Source organism: Pristis pectinata, chromosome 27 (genome assembly GCF_009764475.1).
Source record: "Pristis pectinata isolate sPriPec2 chromosome 27, sPriPec2.1.pri, whole genome shotgun sequence".
NCBI lineage: Eukaryota > Metazoa > Chordata > Chondrichthyes > Rhinopristiformes > Pristidae > Pristis > Pristis pectinata.
The window spans coordinates 19,986,104-20,004,824 of NC_067431.1; the positions used below are offsets into that span (position 1 = coordinate 19,986,104).

Consider the following 18,721-nt stretch of genomic DNA (forward strand, 5'->3'; position numbering starts at 1 on the left):
TCAGTTGGGTATCATTGTAATTGCTGGAGTTCAGTGATGGAATAAAAGTTTGTTCTCTACTTTGGGCAGAACAATGGTGCGGCTGGAGGAGCCGCTGCCTCACAGAGCCAGAGACCCAGGTTCAATCCTGACCTTGGGTGCTGTCAATGTGGAGTTTGCACATTTTGTCTGTGACCACATGGATTTACAGCAGATGCTCTGGTTTCCTCCCATGTCCCAAAGACATGAGGGTCAGTGGGCTACTGCAAATTGCCCCCAGTGTGTGGGTGAATGGGAGAATTGGGGGACGGTTGATAGAATGTAAGGAGAATGGGATTAATGTAGGATTAGTGTAAATGGGTGGTCGATGGGGACTTTGTGGGATGAAGGGCTGTTTCCGTGCTGTGTCTCTCTATGACTCTAGAACACTTCGGTGAAACTTCTCAAAGCATTTCATTGCCCATAGTATTTTGACCCCGAGGTAAGGGTGCTATCCACGGAGCCATGGCTGAGACTCGAATTTAGTAAAGAGGCTCATAATCCGACAGCACAACAAACGGGAGCTTCCTATTTCCCAGCTGTGCCTTTTGTACTGGCTCGGGGGGAGAGAGATGTGGGCACTCAATGCAGTCTTCATCTCATTGTTCTGGTGGCTTGTTGTTTGGAGGGTGATGTTAATCTATCCCAGGGCACCTTGGGTGACTGAGGCAAGTTCAAGGTAGAATCAAGTGGAGTATAAAATCAGGCAGGTGTACACCAAGCATCCAACCCCAAATCTACTCTATTTTCGCTTCGAGGGTTTGGTTAAATTTACCGCTGTGATGCTTTGTTTTAAGTTACAGGTTTGAGCTCCATTAATTATAAACATAGATCACCGATCTTACCCTTTGTAGCTTTTGTTTACTCCTCTGCTTTTCTTTCTCTTTTCGCTGTTGCTGGGTTATTTCCTTCCCTGCTCTCCGAAGGGATATTTGAGCCTGCACACAATAAATGTACGTATGAATTGCAGCTCTCAATGTTGTGTGTTGGCCTTGCACTCTGGTTTCCCAGGCCTTGTCTCTGTTCTATGTCAAAACAACTTTAGGGCATGATTGCCTTGTAAATGATAAGGGGTCCTTGGCTGCCGATCTGAGTTCTCTGAAGGCTGGTGAACACTGGTGAAGAGCAGGTGGTTTGTTTGTTTGCCAGAGAACAAGTAGCTTGGTCTACATCCTGCCTGTTGGGAAAGTAAATCCGTTGGGGTATCCAACAACGGCTTGTATTCACAGAGTGACTTTATACCTTAAAATCCCCAAGGTGTTTCACAGGAATGTTCTCAGTCAAAAGCAGAGACTTCAGGAGTTACCAGGATACTAGGACCTCTTTTCAGGGGCACTTTAAAAGAGAGGAATTTGCTGCAACCCATTGTTAATCTCTTGAAAGATTGGAAATGTAACCACCACACACCCGCCCTTGATGGCACTTACGTACACGCACGCACGCACGCACGCACACACACACACACACACACACACACACCACTTGTCAGGGTTTGCTTAAGTTTAACAGCCGGCAGCGATATTCACTCTGTATTTGCAGCACTGGTTGTTCTTGCAGCAAATTCTTTCTCAGTAACTCCCTTGATCACAGCCACAGCCACAATCTGTTAGAAGGGAGACCACACAGATTCAGGACAAAATACCTTCTTATCGCACCACCACAGAAGTAACTGTTCCTGATCCCTCTCCTATCCAACCTCAGGAGACACATGTTTGTTGAGCAGCATTTCATGGAGCCCATGTGGCAAGATGCACGAGGAAACTCTGGGGACAGATTGGTGCCGTTGCCAGAGAGAGAGGGAGTAATGATTCACGGAGGGAATTCCAGAATTTAGGGAGCAGACATCTGAAGCCAAGTAGTGATAAAAATAGTGGATGCTCAAGAGGACAGAACAGAGGGGGGTGGAGCTTTTTTTTTCCAACCTGGATCACTGGAGAGCAGCCAGGACTGACAAGCCCCTCAGCTGTCACTCCCAGTGCAAGTGAAGAAAACTGGTGAAGGTTTGCAGGTGTCCATGGGCTGCGCTGTACTGCAGCTTTTCTACAACAGCTGGGTAGTAAAAGCAGGACCAGGGAAGCAAGCAGACCCCAGTGGGGGAAAGTTATACCCATTTATGGAGCAGCTTTCAGGATCCCATGGTGTCTCAAAGTGCTGTACAACCAAACAATTGCCATCAAAATGTAGTCAGGTTGGAAGGTATGAAAAGCAACAGCCAATTTGTGCACAGTAAGATCCTACACGACGAGGTAACAATGACAATATTAATTGCTCCAATAGGAAACAGGGAATAAAGGCCAGGGCATAAGGGAGAACTTCAGAGCCTTTCTTTGGAATTGTCCCACAGGATCATTTATATTGGGGGGAAAAGGTGGTTTAATAGTTCACCCCAGAAAAATACACACTTTCAATGAGTGGTCCCTCAAAGCTGCATTGGTAGCCTCAGTCTTCGTCTCTGAAGCAGGACTTGAACCCAAAATTTTGGGAGCTAAAGATGATAGTATGCCCGTAGAGCCACAGCTGATAGCAAGGTAATATATTATTCCCATGCCTAATTTATAAAAAAAAGACAGTTCATTTATATGACATCCTCCACATCCTCAGAACATCACAAACACTTCACAGTCAATGAAGCACTTTTTTAAAGTAAAAACATTATAATTGTCATTGAGAAATTGAAGTGAATTTTTCTTCCCATTTCATTGTCTTTTCAGAGCCCCAATCCCAGCCTCACGTTTTGTGTGAAGACTCATGACCGACTCTACTTCATGGTGGCTCCAACCCCAGAGGCCATGCGAATTTGGATGGATGTGATCGTGACGGGCGCTGAGGGCTACACACAGTTCATGAGCTGAGGGCCCAGGGGAAGGTCCCCTCCTTGGGGTGGAGTGAGTTGGCGTTGTGCAGAGTTCCATCGAGTCGACCTGCTCTGTCCAGCACTGCCTGTATTGACTGACCGTCCCTCTGCCTTTCTTTCTCTCTCACACACTCTTGTCCTCTGCCTGAGCACTGATTGTGGGCAATAAGTAAAACCAGTCCCATCTTACTGTGCGGAGTGCAAGTAGGCGACGCAACATTTTCTAATGCTTTTGCTGGAAGTTGGCTTCAAACAAACGATAAGGAGAAATACCTACACCCATAAGCGAAACAAAAAAGGCTCCAAAGACTCCCATCCGGTTTTGCAGTTTGAACATTCTGAGTTTCCAAGTGGATGGTGAACAGAGAAAAATAGGGAGGCAAAAAATGGGAAAAGATACGAGAAAAGAATAATTTAATCCTTGACCTGAAGCATTAGGCAGGCTTCACAAGTGTTAGATCCTCCTTGATGACGTCTCCTTGGGGACAGATTGGTACCAGTGCCAGCTCCAGGCATGCCCTGCGGCCTCTGTTGATTGGAAATGTTCCGTGACGGGCAAACGTGCTCGCAAAATAAAGGAACGTGATCTCTTCCCCGTGAAAGCACACTCACGTGTGGGCTGACTGCAGCGATACTGGCAGCACGAGCAGCTGACCGAACTCAAGGTTGCCTGCAGACAAGGTGGAAATTACGTGCCTTTTAAACTTCTGGTCCAGGGATTCCAAGTGCTCATTCTAAGGACTTGTTTTGGCATAAGCAGCATTTCTTGGGAGTTGAATCAGGGATTGAAATATGTTTTATTTTATTAATTTTTGGTCTTGTTGTTGAACTACTCTGTTAAACAATGGCTTTAGCTGAGGTCGCCATAAGGCAGAACTTACCTCGATGCTAAGAGTGATTTTTACAGTTTTATAACAATTAGAAGCCCAGTATTGCTTCTGCCTCCCACACACCCTGTGCCATAGTTTGCTTAACACATCAGTAACCGTACCCAACTGTGCTTTCTTATACCTTGCGTTTTAGCCAGTATCGTACTACAGCCAAGAAGAAAAGGGAATTCCATCTCGAGAATCTTTTATGTTTCTCGAGGACAATGTGTTAACGGTTTGAGAGATTTGTTGGTTTCCAGGAAAAAGCTCAGCAAAGTTATGGGAGCTTCACCCTCGCTTTGATGACTAGACATTCTGATGGCTTAACTGTGTCATGTGTTGTAGGTCATCTGAGGTGTGGGTTTACCGAATACAGAGGAGCAACAGCCCCTCATAATGCTTAACGTCTTGGTTTTGCGGCGTCTGCCAATCCCCCCCAAACCAGGGACAATGTGGTGGTGCTGGAGATGGCTGCACTCAGTTGAATGAGGTCCTTCGTTCTTCTTGGTGGGAGGAGGATTTGTATGGAGGTCAAGTGAGGTTGTGTGACCTGCCTCTGTGATTGAATAGTCCACTGCCATTTGATGCATAGTTTAATCACACAGACTGGAAAATCCTAGGATCATTTTCCAGGGGCAAGGTCGTTCATCAGACCAGTACTTGGTCCCAGTACCTTCGTTACAAGGGGAAGGAACAAATCAACCAGGCTGCTGTTTCTCATTGCTCTGCAGTAATGCCTATTGACATGGGTGCTGAATTTGGATTAATAAATTACATTTATATGTTTTACACTTTGCTGTTCTCTTAAACCCAAAGCTGAGTTTTGGTGATAACGTAGCTGGGCAACATTTCCCTCCTTCACTCCACCCCATCCCGCACTCCCTAACCTCATGCCCTCCATCCCCTCCATCCCCTTCCTCTCATCTCCTTCAGCCCTCCTTCCCCTCCCTCCTGTTGACCGTGTGGGTGAGGTACTCCCACAGTTATTGTAGGTGTGTTCCAGGATCTATCTCACACAGGATGGGTGCTGCAGGGGTTGTGTCTTGCAGAGGAAGGGAGGAGAACATCCAGCAGACTGCCTCGCACACCAACTGCGAACGTAAACTTGGAGAAAACAACATTGACAGGATCTGGAGCTTTTCTGAAGGTGTTTCTGGGCAACTTGATCCCCATCCTCTCTCCCCCAGCTTATCAAGGGTCATTGCCATGGTTACAGATGCAGCCTTACATGTTGCTTTAACCCCTAAGGTTGTGGTGTAATCTTTGAATATCCACCCTAAAGCAATTTTCCAGCAGAGTCTGAAGTTTATTGCTGAGACAAAATGTTGCTTTTTCTGAAGCATTCATGAAATAGACTTGAATTGCAATTACAATTCTATATATTAAACAAAATGCAGCTCGGGTCTTCTTTCTCAGAATAGGGAATGTTTTGTGCAGTATTTATTTAATTTTCAGTAAGTAGAGAAGGAGTGTTCCTTCGTGGAATTAAACCAGTCAGGTAACAGCATCAACACAATAGGCCAAATGGCCTCCTTCATTGCTGTACCATCCAACGATGCTGTTAGGGAAAGAGCCATAGAACTGTCTCCTCACTCTACTCAGCTGCTTAGTAAGAGGAACATAATTGGATATGAATCAGCCATTGATTATCTATGGAGTCCTGTAAGTAACAATCCTAAATCCAATAAAAAAGAATCTGGCCCTTGCATTTTTAATTAAACAGCTTGTTGCCAGAATTACTCTTGGATGAATGTCCTTCACTTTGACCAAAGCTATTTGTGTGAAGTGCTTGTGGTTCTGCCTCTATCACTTGGAGTAATGCCTTAATTGATTCTCTGTCTATTTATTCATTAAATTACTCCCATCACCTGGAATGGAGGATTTACATTCACCAGACCTAATAGCCTTTGGTGTTGTATCCCTGTGTACTTGTGTCCACCAGTACTGGACCCAAGTATTATAAAATGGCCTACCTGCACTTATCATTTCTCTGTCCCTGTGCTGTACAGTCACCAGTACCATACCCAGTGTTATACGGTGACAGACCTGCATCCATCAGGATTGTATCCTGGCTTCATATAACAGACCAGTAATGAAATCCAGTGTCATATAGTGACAGATCTGTCCCCACACCTACCATGGCGAAGTGTTACAGAGTGACGGGTTAAACAAAGACTGAAGCTAATGCACTACAGGTGAGGAAGTTAAATGTTACCCTCTTTTGACAATATTTTAGGTTTTGAATTGAAAGGAACAGATTTAAAGGATTATACAACTTTTAAACCCTGATCTCAGCAGAATTTTTTAAATTAAAAGATAAAGCTATTTAAAGGACTATCATATCTTTTCAGGCTGAAGCCTGTTCCTAACTCTGACCAGTCAGAAAAAGTGAATTCTGAGGAATTGGGGTGGCCCTGGTGAAAACCCCATTCTCATGGGACCCTGTATATAATTGTACTATATAAGGGTCTTATTGGTTGGTTAAATAATGATCCTTATGAAACGATGACTAAAATGTCATATTTTTATATATATAAATTATGCAAAACAAATAGTTAATCATTGCCATTCATTCATGTATCTTTCTGTATATTTACACCATAAAATCAAATTCAACAACTTTCTTTCATCAAAGCTGTTAGTGGTTACTGTAAAATCTGATTATTGTTACACCGATTACTATGTTGAATTCTCTGTCAGTTTCTTGATCTGATCGACCACCCTAAGCTGATATAGTGTGAGTACCAACGAAAACATCTACAAAATGCACTGCATTAACATGCCAAGGCACTTTTCCACCATCCATAAGCTCTGCCACGGAAAAGGATGAGGGCACGAGGCAAGTGGGAATGGCATTAGCTGCAGATTCCTCTCCAAGTCACACACCGCCCTGATTGGAAGTATATTGGTGCTGGGTCAAGCAGGAGTACTGCACTGCATGAACTGTAGAGATGACTCATTGCCATCTATTCAAGGACAGTTAAGGATGGACATGAAATATTGGCCTTGCCAATGAAGCCCAGAAATAAATAACAACAAAAAGGTGTGGGGAACTACTTAGCATGGATGTCCGAAAACTCCCAAGAGCATCTGGCTTGCTATGACAGAACCATCACTGATAACCTTGCAGCACTCAAATTGCTGTGGTGTTAAAATTATACTCTCACTCTCACAGTAGCTCCCAAGTCTATCTGCCATGTCCACCCAACATGTTACGTTGACCTAACATTTTAATTCTCAACATTCTGAGACTGCAGTTAAAGAAATAGGGTGTGACATTAATGTATTATTCATTGCTTGCATTAGATCTTACAGTAAGAATGGAAAATCTATAATTCAGTCACTACCAGTGGGGTTTTTTTAATGACCCTGATGCAAGGTTGGAGGGGGTCTTACTGGACTTTGTGTCTGCTTAGCTCCCTGAAAGTGACCACACAAGCTGATAGGTGGTAAAGAACACAGGTGGCATGCTCGCCTTTATTAGTCAAGGCATCGAGTTCAAGAGTCAGGAAGTTATGGTGAAGCTTTATAAAACTCTGGCTGCGTCTGGAATTTTGCATTAAATTCTGGTTGCCACATTACAGAAAGGATGTGGAGGCTTTGGAGAGGGTGCAGAAGAGGTTTACCAGGCTGCTGCCTGGATTAGAGGGCAGGTGCTGTAAGGAGAGGTTGGACAAACTAGGTTTTTAAAAATTTTTTTAAATGTTTATTTACAGTGTGGTAACAGGCCCTTCCAGCCCAACGAGTCCGCGCCGCCCATTTTAAACCCAATTAACCTACCTGTACGCCTTTGCAATGTGGGAGGAAACCGGAGCACCCGGAGGAAACCCACGCAGACACGAGAAAACGTAGAAACTCCTTACAGACTGCGACGGGAATCGAACCCCGATTGCTGACGCTGTAATAGTGTCGCTCTAACCGCTATGCTACCGTGCTGCCCCAATTCTGGAGTGGTGGAGGCTGAGGGGAGACCTGATCGAAATTTATAAAATGATGAGAGGCATCTTTCTCCCAGGGTTGAAATGTCTAATACTAGAGGGCATGTATTTAAGGTTAGACGGGCAAAATTCAAAGGAGGTGTGCGGGGCGAGTTTTTTTACACAGAGAATGGAGGGTGCCTGGAATGCACTGCCAGGGGTGGTGGTGGAGACAAATACAATAGAGGCACTTAAGAGGCTCTTAGATAGGCATATGAATATGCAGAGAATGGAGGGATATGGACCATGTGCAGGCAGAAGGGATTAATGTAATTAGGCATCATTAGTTTGGCACAACATCATGGACTGAAGGGCCTGTTCCTGTGCCGTGTTGTGCTGTTCTATGATGTGCATGTCTCCTGATAACCATCAGAGGTGAAATATGCAATTGCATCTTGTTCCAAGCGCTACAGAAATGGTTTATTTAGGAAAGCAAAATAAAAAGTGTAGATGCTGGGAATCTGACATAAAAACAGAAAATGCTGGAAATAGTCGGTAGGTGGGTCAGCATCTGCAGTGTTTTAAGCTGGAGAGAATGGGGAGATAATATTAGGAGAGTTTGTGTTGGGGTGGAAACTGAGAGACAGGATGACACAAGGGGTGTTGGAGCTGGCAGAGAGAGGGTAATGAAGGCTTGGTAATCACAGATGATCTGCCTGGGGAGAACGTAAATAGAAGGTTAGTTCCAATGGAAGATCATCAACCTGAAACGTTAACTGTGTTCTATCTCGATAGCTCCCGCCTGACCTGCCGAGCATCTCCAGCATTTCTTTTTTTTTATTTTCTGTTTTGGATTTAGAATCAATAAATACCCATCCAGGGCTTCAGACAGAGCAATCCACACCTAGTGAGATGCTCCAGGTCTGCCCATTTCACATCATTGAGCTGATGGTAATTTAATTTGCAATTTAATTTACTCTTTTGCATGAGCTGAATGAAATTTGCTAAAAACCAATGTTAATCTCTTGAAGAAAGCCTGGAAATGTCAATTACCAACCATCCCCTACCACCCAGAAACATATAAACAATTTGCGCGCATGTGCACGCACGCGCGCACACACACACACACACACACACACAGAGCATTTGTCAAGGTTTTGTTGGATCTTATTAGCCAGTAGTGATCTTCACTCCTTGAATAATATTTTATTTTTGCAGCAACTTCTTTCTCATCTCCCTTGATCACACCCACAGTCTGTCCATAACTGAAAAAGAAAGAAGGGGTAATGCACAGTTTCAGAACAAAATATACTCTTAATGCACCACCACAGAAGTAACTGTTCCTGATCCCTCTCCTATCCAACCTGTGGGACCAAGGTTGAGCAGCATTTCCTGGAGCCCATGTAGAAAAGTGCACAAGGAAACCCATCCCCAACAAGTTTCTTCCATTCATTTGCCACATTCCAACTGACCCAGCGTGAATCTCACCCATGACTTCAAACGGAATTTTGACTCACTTTTTTCCCTGTTAACATTTCCAATTTTCTTGACACCTTGAGAGAAATTTTCAAACAGAACGTGTAAGGTAAAGAGGCATTAGGGCAGATGACCTAAAATTTAGCCAGAGAGGTGGGTTTAATGGAAAATCTTAAAGTTGTAAATGGAACCAGAAAGTTTCAGGGAGAACATTCCACAGCTTAGACTCAAGCTGCTAAAGATAGGCCCCAAACAGTGGAGTGATGAAATAGAGGGGGGGGGGGGGGGTATGCAAGACCCTCCTTGGAGGGATGCAGAAGTGCTGAGATCTCAGAGGGTTGTAAGGATGGAAGAGATTAGAGAGATTAGGAGGTAGGTTGGGGGGTGGTTGGGGTGGGGGTAGGTTTCAAGGCTACTGCACATAGATGAAATTGTATTCACTGAATCGCAGCAGCCAGGCTTCACTCACTGAGCTGATTCAGCCCCACTCACAGGCATCTGCTTTGTTTTGATGTGCATGTCTCTGAAATCCACAACCTTCCTAGTCCAAGGTTAGAGCCACTGTGCCACCTACTGGATCAAAGCTGATGCCAATGAATTATTGCCAGAGGCTGTTAATTTAAACTTGAGATCAAATACTATTCTAATCAATTTGTTCTCCATTTCCTGCGCCTCACTGCTCACTGACTTGCTGGGCGATGGTATAACTTCACTCCTTTCTTGACAAGTGAGTACAACAGGATTATTTGGAGACACAAGAGGCTGTCGATGCTGGAATCTGGAGCAACACAGAAAAAGCTAGAGGAACTCAGTGGGTCAGGCAGCATCTATGGAGGGAAATGGACAGTTGACATTTTGGGTTGAGAAAAAATGTCCAGATGGAGGGTCTTGACCCGAAACGTCGACTGTCCACTTCCATTCATAGATGCAGCAGGATTATTTGTCTGCCTTCAGATTGGACGAACATTCACCTCCCAGCAGGGTGGTGCACTGGACAAAGAGGGGTGGAAAGAGCCCAAACTGCTTCCATCTCCTATTGCCAGCATGGGGTGACCAATGGCAATTGCCATGTCCAACATGACATCAACACAGAACCTGTCCTGTGTGGCTTATTGGTCCAGAGCTGGATGGCAGACTTGTCCAGTACAGTGTATTGGTGCTAATGAGTGCACCAGATTGAATGAGCTTTGGCCTTAGTTTGCTGCACATATCAGGAATTAATCTGCCACTCACCCAAAAACAATGTTAAAATCCCAAAGGGAAAAATGGGAACAATTGGTTTGAAATCACTCTTATCATTAGCAGTCTCAGTCCAAACCTCTGGAATTCCCTCTCCACACCCCTTTACTCTCTTTTAGGAGGCTGTCCAAAATCCTTTCACCCAGCTTTAGGCCCCTCAAGCCTATTCAAGCATGCAGTGAAATGAATGCAATGAAATCACAACTCCAGGGCACCACTGGCACAACTATTGCTCTCAAGAAGATGGTGGTGAACCAGCTTCAGCTGCCGCAGTCCAAGTGGTAAAGGCAGCCTCTCCACACTGTTGGGTAGGGACTTGGACCCAGCAATGATGAAGAGAGGGTGATACATTTCCAAGTCAGGATAGCACGTGATTGAAGACAACTCAGAGCTGGTAGAGGTTGTGGGTTTGTGAGGTGTGCTCAAAGGCTTGGCCAGTTACTACAGTGCATTTTGTACATAGTGCACTCTGCACCTCAGTGGTGAGGGAAGTGAATATTCACGGTGGCGGATGGGATGCCAATCAATTGGATAGTGGCCTGATGGTATTAAGGTTCTTGAATCCCATTAAAGGGTTAATGTTTCATCTCAAAAATGTCACTCTGAGGTTTGGATTAGATGTTGATATTTGTGCAGTGGGACTCAACCTCTCAGTCATTGACAAGGGCAAGTGTGCAACTAATAAGCTAAGTCTGGCCATAATGTACTCCCACCTTTTGTGGGATCCTGCTGTGCAGTAATCACAACCTTCCAATTCCTTATAAGCTATTATTTACTTGTTTAATTCCCAAGTTCTGGAAACAGTGATTTTCCTTAAATGCCAGATAAGTAAGCACTGAGTCACTGAATATTTTATAGACCGAGGTAGACAGATTGTCAGAATATTAGGGAATTATGGGGAGGAAAATGGAGTTGAGGCCAAGATTAGGTCATCTGTGATATTATTGAGTGGAAGAGTGGGCTCAAGGAGCCAAATTGCCCACTCCCGCTCTTATTTCTCACGTAGGGCTATTGGGAGAGAAGTTAAGAAGTGGATTCTCTTTCAAAGAGTCAATACAAACTGAAAGACCTTGTCCTTTCCTGTCTGATTTTTTGATTCACACTGAAGACCCTTTACAATCCAGCAGTGGGAGTCCATTAGCAATCAATGCTACCTTGGGGCATCTTTCCGACATCAGTGGTGTGGTAATTGACTAAATGATGCCTACGTTGCATAGTCACTATGTTGGCTAGTTACTATTGCTGCTTGGAGTTGGTAAGCTCTATATAGGGCATAGACAGAAAACTGTGGGAATACTCAACAGGTCAGGCAGCATTTCTGGAGAGAGAAACAGAGTTAATGTCTCCGGTCAAAGACCATTTTTCAGAATTCAGATTGTGACAGTTCTGAATCAATTACAGAGGGGAGAACAGGATAAAAGCCAAGGATGATAACACTGGGATGCAAAAAGAGATAGTAATGGAACAAAACAAAAGATGAGTCAATAACAAAAGCAGAACATCTGCCAGCACCTGTTGTTTCAAAAAGATGGGAACCAAAATCAATGTTAACTCCCAGTGTTGTTGAAGTCATTTTCTGCATCAGCCTTTTGGGAGGATCTTGTGCATGTGATCCAGCAGGTGGAGCTACTGAGCCAAGAATAGCATCGTACATCAGCCGGGTTCTCAGAATTTCCTGAAAGCAGACAGACTTAAAATTATATTGGAGTGGGTTGAGGGACGGCAGTGGGGTGTTTGAATTTGTTTTTGTAAATAATGATTATCTCAGTGTCTCCCTTATTCACTGTCTAATATACTAGAAACCATAGAGTGGATGTGGAGAGAATGTTTCCATTAGTGAGAGAGTCTAGGATCTGAGGGCACAGCCTCGGAATAAAAGGACGTCCCTTTAAAACTGAGATGAGGAGAAATTTCTTCAGCCGGAGGGTGGTGAATCCGTGGAAGTCTTTACCACAGAGGGCTGTGGAGGCCAAGGCATTGGGTCTATTTAAGGCAGAGATTGATAGGTTTTGATTAGTTAGAGGATTAAGGGCTACAGGGAGAAGGCCGGAGAATAGGGTTAAAAAATCAGCCATGATTGAATAGCGGAGCAGACCCGATGGGCTGAGTGGCCTAATTCAGCTCCTATATGTTACGGTCTTAAAATATTGACAACTTAAACTGTCAACAAAAGTATTTTATACCTGATATAGAGCCAGCCAGCATCTGAACTATTGCTTTCTTTCAAAAAGACTCCTTCTGGAATTTTCCTCGCCAAACCATGGTTGCAAAACTAGCTCACAGTTCATCACATGAAACAATCCTTGAATCTAAGGACTCAAATTACCATGTATGCTACAATGATCTCTGATGGTCACACGTGAACACTGTGAAACGCCCCAGGACCCTTGGGAAGTGGTTCCCCTGAATGTTAATGCAAGGATCAAATTGTACCAGCCAGCATTCATTGTGAAATCCCTCACTCTGAATATGTGACACAGTGCCACTTAAAGATTTGCATCCAAGATTTTCTGTGAATTTACAAAACAAAATGTTTCCATGGTCTCCAGACACAGATATCTTTAAAAGCACTCTGTAAATTGATATGATGGTTAACATAACATGCTTATGGTAATAACAGAGGGAGAAAATGTTAAAGAAATTGTGCTTGGAGTTTATTAATTACTGGCCAAGGCTCAATGGAGTGCTGTATGGGTTCTCCCCAGGTTATGAATGTCCAATTTATGGACATCCCGCACATATGAACGAGCATTTGGGAGAGCAGCTGGATGGATGAAAATGGATTTGCCACCTGCTGTGTGGCTGCAGGCATCTGCTGGATGGGAATGCAACATTTCCTGTGCCTTCTCTTCCCACCCCCCTCTCTGAGCTGCAACAATCGGGGGCTGGGTGGAGCCGAGATGAGCCGGGAGCACTGAGCAGACTCACTCGCTCACTCACCAAGTCAGTGACGCCGGCTGGCGGCCGTTCTTCGTGCGCCTGCTCGCTCCCCTGTCACCGCTGTTCCCGTGATCCTCTCCCGCACACTGTTTTCAACGTGCCCACAGTTCAGGTTATGGAACTCTGTCATAACCTGAGAATAATCCCAGCCTATCCGTTCTCTTTTCATAACTAAATCCCTCCATTCCAGGCAGCATCCTGGTGAATTTCCTCTGCATTCCTTCTAGTGCTACCACCTCCTTGTTATAGAGCAGTGACCATAAGTGTGGCCTAACCAATATCTTGTACAGTTGTAACAGCTGATCACATGATCCAAAGGCCTTCTTTGCTGCAAGAAGAACGCCCACTTCTCACTTCTCTTTCTCACTTGGTCTGCAATTCCCAAACATGGACTGTGACCCAGTTCGTGAATTGCAGATAGGTGAGAAAGTGGTGGTAGAGGCAGGTACAATCACAGTTGTGCAAAACCATTACATGGATAGGGGAGGAATAGAGGGATACAAGGCAGTCCCCCAGGTCACAACAGAGTTCCATAACCTGAACCGTGGGCACATTGAAAAGAATTTAAAATGTGAATCCCGACCTGTGATTTAAGATAAGATTTCTTTATTAGTCACATGTACATCGAAACACACAGTGAAATGCATCTTTTTTGCGTAGAGCGTTCTGGAGGCAGCCCGCAAGTGTTGCCACACTTCTGGCACCAACACAGCATGCCCACAACTTCCTAACCCGTACGTCTTTGGAATGTGGGAGGAAACCGGAGCACCCGGAGGAAACCCACGCAGACACAGGGAGAACGTACAAACTCCTTACAGAGAGCAGCCGGAATTGAACCCGGGTCGTTGGCGCTGCAATAGCGTCACACTAACCGCTACACTACTGTGCCTGCCCCTACACCACCTCCCTTCTCTGTACCCTGTGTATCTCTTCAGGAAGCCCACATGCTTCACTGACTCCGGGAGTTCAGCACCATTGTCTGGAGCGGAGGGACTGGAGGTGATTCACATCTGGCCCCTCAGTTATACACCGGGATGGTTGGTGTCAGTAGCTCAACCCCATTTAGTGCCTCGAGCGCACCAGCCAGGATTGGGAAGGTAAGCTCCCTACTTTTAATTAATCAATGTATACAATCAATTTCTAGGTACTAAATAGCTTTTTAAGAAAATATGAAAAATACATTGTTTTAATTATTTAACCTACTTTAATGTTTTAAAGCAAGAACTAATCACACATCATCAGAGACACAGTGGCCCAGCAGTTAGCGCTGTTGTCACGTAGCTCCAGTGACCTCTGTGTGGAGTTTAAGATAAGACATAAGATATTTCTTTATTAGGCACATGTAGATCGAAACACACAGTGAAATACATCTTTTTACGTTGCTAAGAATGTGCTGGGGGCAGCCTGCAAGTGTCGCCACTCTTCCGGCGCCAACATAGAATGTCCACAACTTCCTAACTCATACGTCTTTGGAATGTGGGAGGAAACCAGAGCACCCGGAGGAAACCCACGCAGTCACGGGGAAAACATACAAACTCCTTATAGGCAGCAGCGGGAATTGAACCGAGGTTGCTGGTGCTGTAATAGTGTTACACTAACCGCTATTGCACATTCTCCCGTGACTACGTTGTTTGCCCCAGGGGATCCAGTTTCCTCCCTCGTCCCAATGATTTGGTGGTCTGTACGCCAAAGGATCTGTTTCTGTGTTGTATGAATCTGTGAGATATTTTCAGGTTAATTGGCTGCTGTAAGTTGCCCCTGGTCTTGGTTAATGACAGGCCAGGGGAGAGCGAGCTGATGGGCATGCAAAAGGGAAGGGGTCACTGGGAGAAGAGCAGTGGGACGGGACATAGGGGCCTGCTCTGAGAGTCGGTATAGACGTGGCCTTAACCCGCACAGTAAGAATGAGGAGATTGACCCAAGGGAGATGGGGGGCCAATTATGAGAGTTTATTGAATTAGAGGAACAAGATAGAGGGGCAGAATGGTCTAAACTGTTTGATTTCTTCTTAAAAACCAATGTTATCTATTTACGGAATCAGCAATACAGACAACCAAGAGTCTGAGAATTTAATTGAAAGAATACAAATTTAATAGGGCGATGTGAAATGCAATATTAGTTATAATTTGGCTGAATGGAGAAACTAATACAGCTTGAATTAATTTTATATACATGTAAATATCCAGGTGTGAATTCTGTGCCTGGGGTGGGGATCGAACTTGTGACTCTGCGGCCCAGGCTGTGGCTGACGCAACCTGTGAATTGGGGGGGGGGGCGGGGTCAGACACGTGATGTTTCCCGGGTCGATGGCTCTGCCCCTTCCAAGATCCCACCCCCTGTCACTCACAGCACGGACTCCCCGTCACCCTGGTGAACCTGTGCGCTTGCCGCCTCGCGGATCATACGTCACCCATGCGCTGCCCAGCTCAAGCTGAGATGGCGCGCGTCATCGGCGGCCACGTGACCCGCTGCCCATCAGCGGGGAACTCTCAGCAGGCCGGGCAGCGTTGGTGGAGGGAGGAGTTGGAGTCATCGTTTCAGGTCGGAGATCACCTCGTCAGACCGGGGGAAGAGAGCAAAGCAGCGAGGGTGAAACTGCAGAGAGGGTGGGGGAGAAAGGGAGAAGACACCGGGAATCTGTGTGAGATGGTGAAGCCAGGGTTGCAGGGAGGATAAGTAGGGGAACTCATCTGCTTGGTGGGGGGATGGGCTGCTCTCAGCGGAGGGTGAGGGAGCTGCTGTCACAGGTAATAAAGATGCAACTTGCAAACTCCACAGGAAACAGACAGCAGCCACTCTTGAAACAATTCCTTTCCACCCACAGATGCCGCTCGACCCATTGAACTCCTCCAGCAAATTGTCTGTTGTTGTGGACCCACTCCATCTCTCAACTATCCAGGGGTTTACAAGCATCACCTGCCTCCCTCTCGGAAGCCCATTTCTGCATTTGATTACATTCCCAGTGCCACATGCAGCGATTCTGTGTGCAGGCTCAGACCATGACCAAGTGCCGTGCACTACACTCAGGGGATTCCTGGTCCTCACCTCTCACCCACAGAAACCTGGGAATGTTTTCCATCCTGATCCATTGGCACCTCGAAGGATTGGACATCAGAATCTGAAATGGAACTGCTGCCAACTCACTCCACAAGATTCTCCTTCTGCCAGTAACTCTGCTAGTTTACTATTTAGTCACAAGAGAAACTTGCTTTAACTTCTGGAAAGTTTGAACAACAGCCAGACTGAATATGCAGTCCAATTGACTCTACTATAATGTAGGAAATTCTGGGAACCACACTCAAAGAAAAATGTTAAAGGCTTAAATAAAGAACACTGAAGGAGCTTATTACAGAAATGAAGGGCTCAGTTATGAGAACACCCTGAAACATACCTGAAAAAGATTTTAAAGAGGATAGATTAAAATGATTCCTTCTGTTGAGATGGTCAGAGATCATAAATTTAAAATCTATGACAAATCATCTTTAAGGGAGATAAGGAAAGGTGTTTTCACTCAGAAGTTGTCAGGATCCAGAACACTGTTATTTGGTGTGTGAACAAGAGTTCTTCAGTCACTCAGAGTTCTTGCACCAGCTTTTCATTTCCATTTACCTGCCTTGAAATCAAATAGCTTAAGTTCCTCACTTAATGAAAATCTGCAACCACTATTAACTAAAACCAATTCATCTTGAGATGCTGCAATGGATGGCTATTCAATTATTAAGCCACTATATGAAGGTTGTTTAACCTTCCTTGCCCACTTAGTACTGATCAGGTAAATAATTGGCTACATGGGTTCAGTAGAAATAATTATCTGTAACCTGATTGCAAAGGTGTTCAATCTGCCTCCTGTTGCAAATTTACCACCATCCTCATCCCCATAATACTCCCCAAGATCTAGAACTTATGCAAGGGTACCAATAGCTCCCTCTGTAACTGGATCCTTGACTTTCTAACCAACAGACTGCAATCAGTGAGGATAGGCAGCAATACCTCCGGCACGATTATTCTCAACACTGGTGCCCCACAAGGCTGTGTCCTCAGCCCTCTACTCTACTCCCTATACGCTCAGGACTGTGTGGCCAGGTTCTGCTCTAGCTCCATCTACAAGTTTGCAGATGATACCACCGTTGTAGGCCCTATCTCAAACAGCGATGAGTCGGAGTACAGGAAGGAGATAGACAGCTTAGTGGAATGGTGCCATGACAACAATCTTTCCCTCAATGTCAACAAAAGAGCTGGTTATTGGCTTCAGGAAAGGGGGCGGTGCACACGCACCTGTCTGCATCAACGGTGCTGAGGTCGAGAGGGTTGAGAGCTTCAAGTTCATGGAGTGAACATCACCAATAGCCTGTCCTGGTCAAATCATGTAGATGCCAAGGCCAAGAAAGCTCAGCAGTGCATCTACTTCCTCAGGAGGCTAAAGAAATTTGGTATGTCACCAACTTTTATCGATGCACCATAGAAAGCATCCTATCTGGATGCATCATGGCTTGGTATGGCAACTGCTCTGCCCCGGAACGCAAGAGACCGCAGAGGGTTGTGGACACAGTCCAGCGCATCACGGACACCAGCCTCCCCTCCTTGGACTCTGTCTTTACCTCTCACTGCCTTGGTGAAGCAGCCAGCATAATCAAAGACCCCACCCACCCGGGTCATTCTCTCTTCTCTCCTCTTCCATCAAGTAGAAGATACAGGAGCCTGAGGGAACATACCACCAGACTTAAGGACAGCTTCTACCCCACTGTGATAAGACTATTGAACATTGAACATTCCCTTATACATTGAGATGGACTCTGACCTCACAACCTACCGTGTTGTGACCTTGCACTTTATTGCACTGTACTTTCTCTGTAGCTGTGACACTTTGTACCGTTATTGTTTTTACCTGTTGCACTCTGTACTAACTCAATGTAACTGCACTGTGCAATGAATTGACCTGTACGATCGTTGTGCAAGACAAGTTTTTCACTGTACCTCGGTACAAATGACAATAATAAACCAACACCAATAGCTCCTGATGTTCTTGTTTTCTCTCAGATGCCAAATGGTCTTTTGACCTTGGCAGTCAGGTTTATACCAAGGCTGGATTGAATAATTCACTGCATTGATGGAATCAAGAATGCTCATATCAAGGGCAATGTCACAGTTGAGGAGTTCTTTGAAGTATCCCTTCCAATGGCTTTCTTTCCTTGATAAATTCACCTTCATTATTGGTTCTCAGTGAGTGGGCCCTTGGCTGTTACTTGTGCCTTGGGCCATAGTAACTATTAACAAAGACTCCCAAGCATGTCATTATCATCAGGAGTTGCTGGACCTCTGATCTCCTGCACTCTTTCCACCCACCATCTGAGCTTTAGATGATAGGTTTTCTGTCGGACCTCAGCCTTCAGGTGTCTATGAAGCTGTTT

At 45.1% G+C, this 18,721-nt stretch overlaps 1 protein-coding gene across 3 annotated transcripts in view; it reads left to right on the top strand.

The window, feature by feature from the left end:
• The window catches only part of phldb1b (pleckstrin homology-like domain, family B, member 1b), a 300,640-nt gene extending 294,317 nt beyond the window's left edge, over positions 1 to 6,323 (top strand). For all 3 annotated transcript variants that reach the window (XM_052039867.1, XM_052039868.1, XM_052039869.1), the window contains one exon: positions 2,730 to 6,323. In XM_052039867.1, coding sequence (XP_051895827.1) covers positions 2,730 to 2,870 — 141 coding nt within the window. In that variant the 3' untranslated portion in view covers positions 2,871 to 6,323. The remainder of the gene's footprint in view (positions 1 to 2,729) is intronic.
• Positions 6,324 to 18,721: the final 12,398 nt, after the last annotated feature.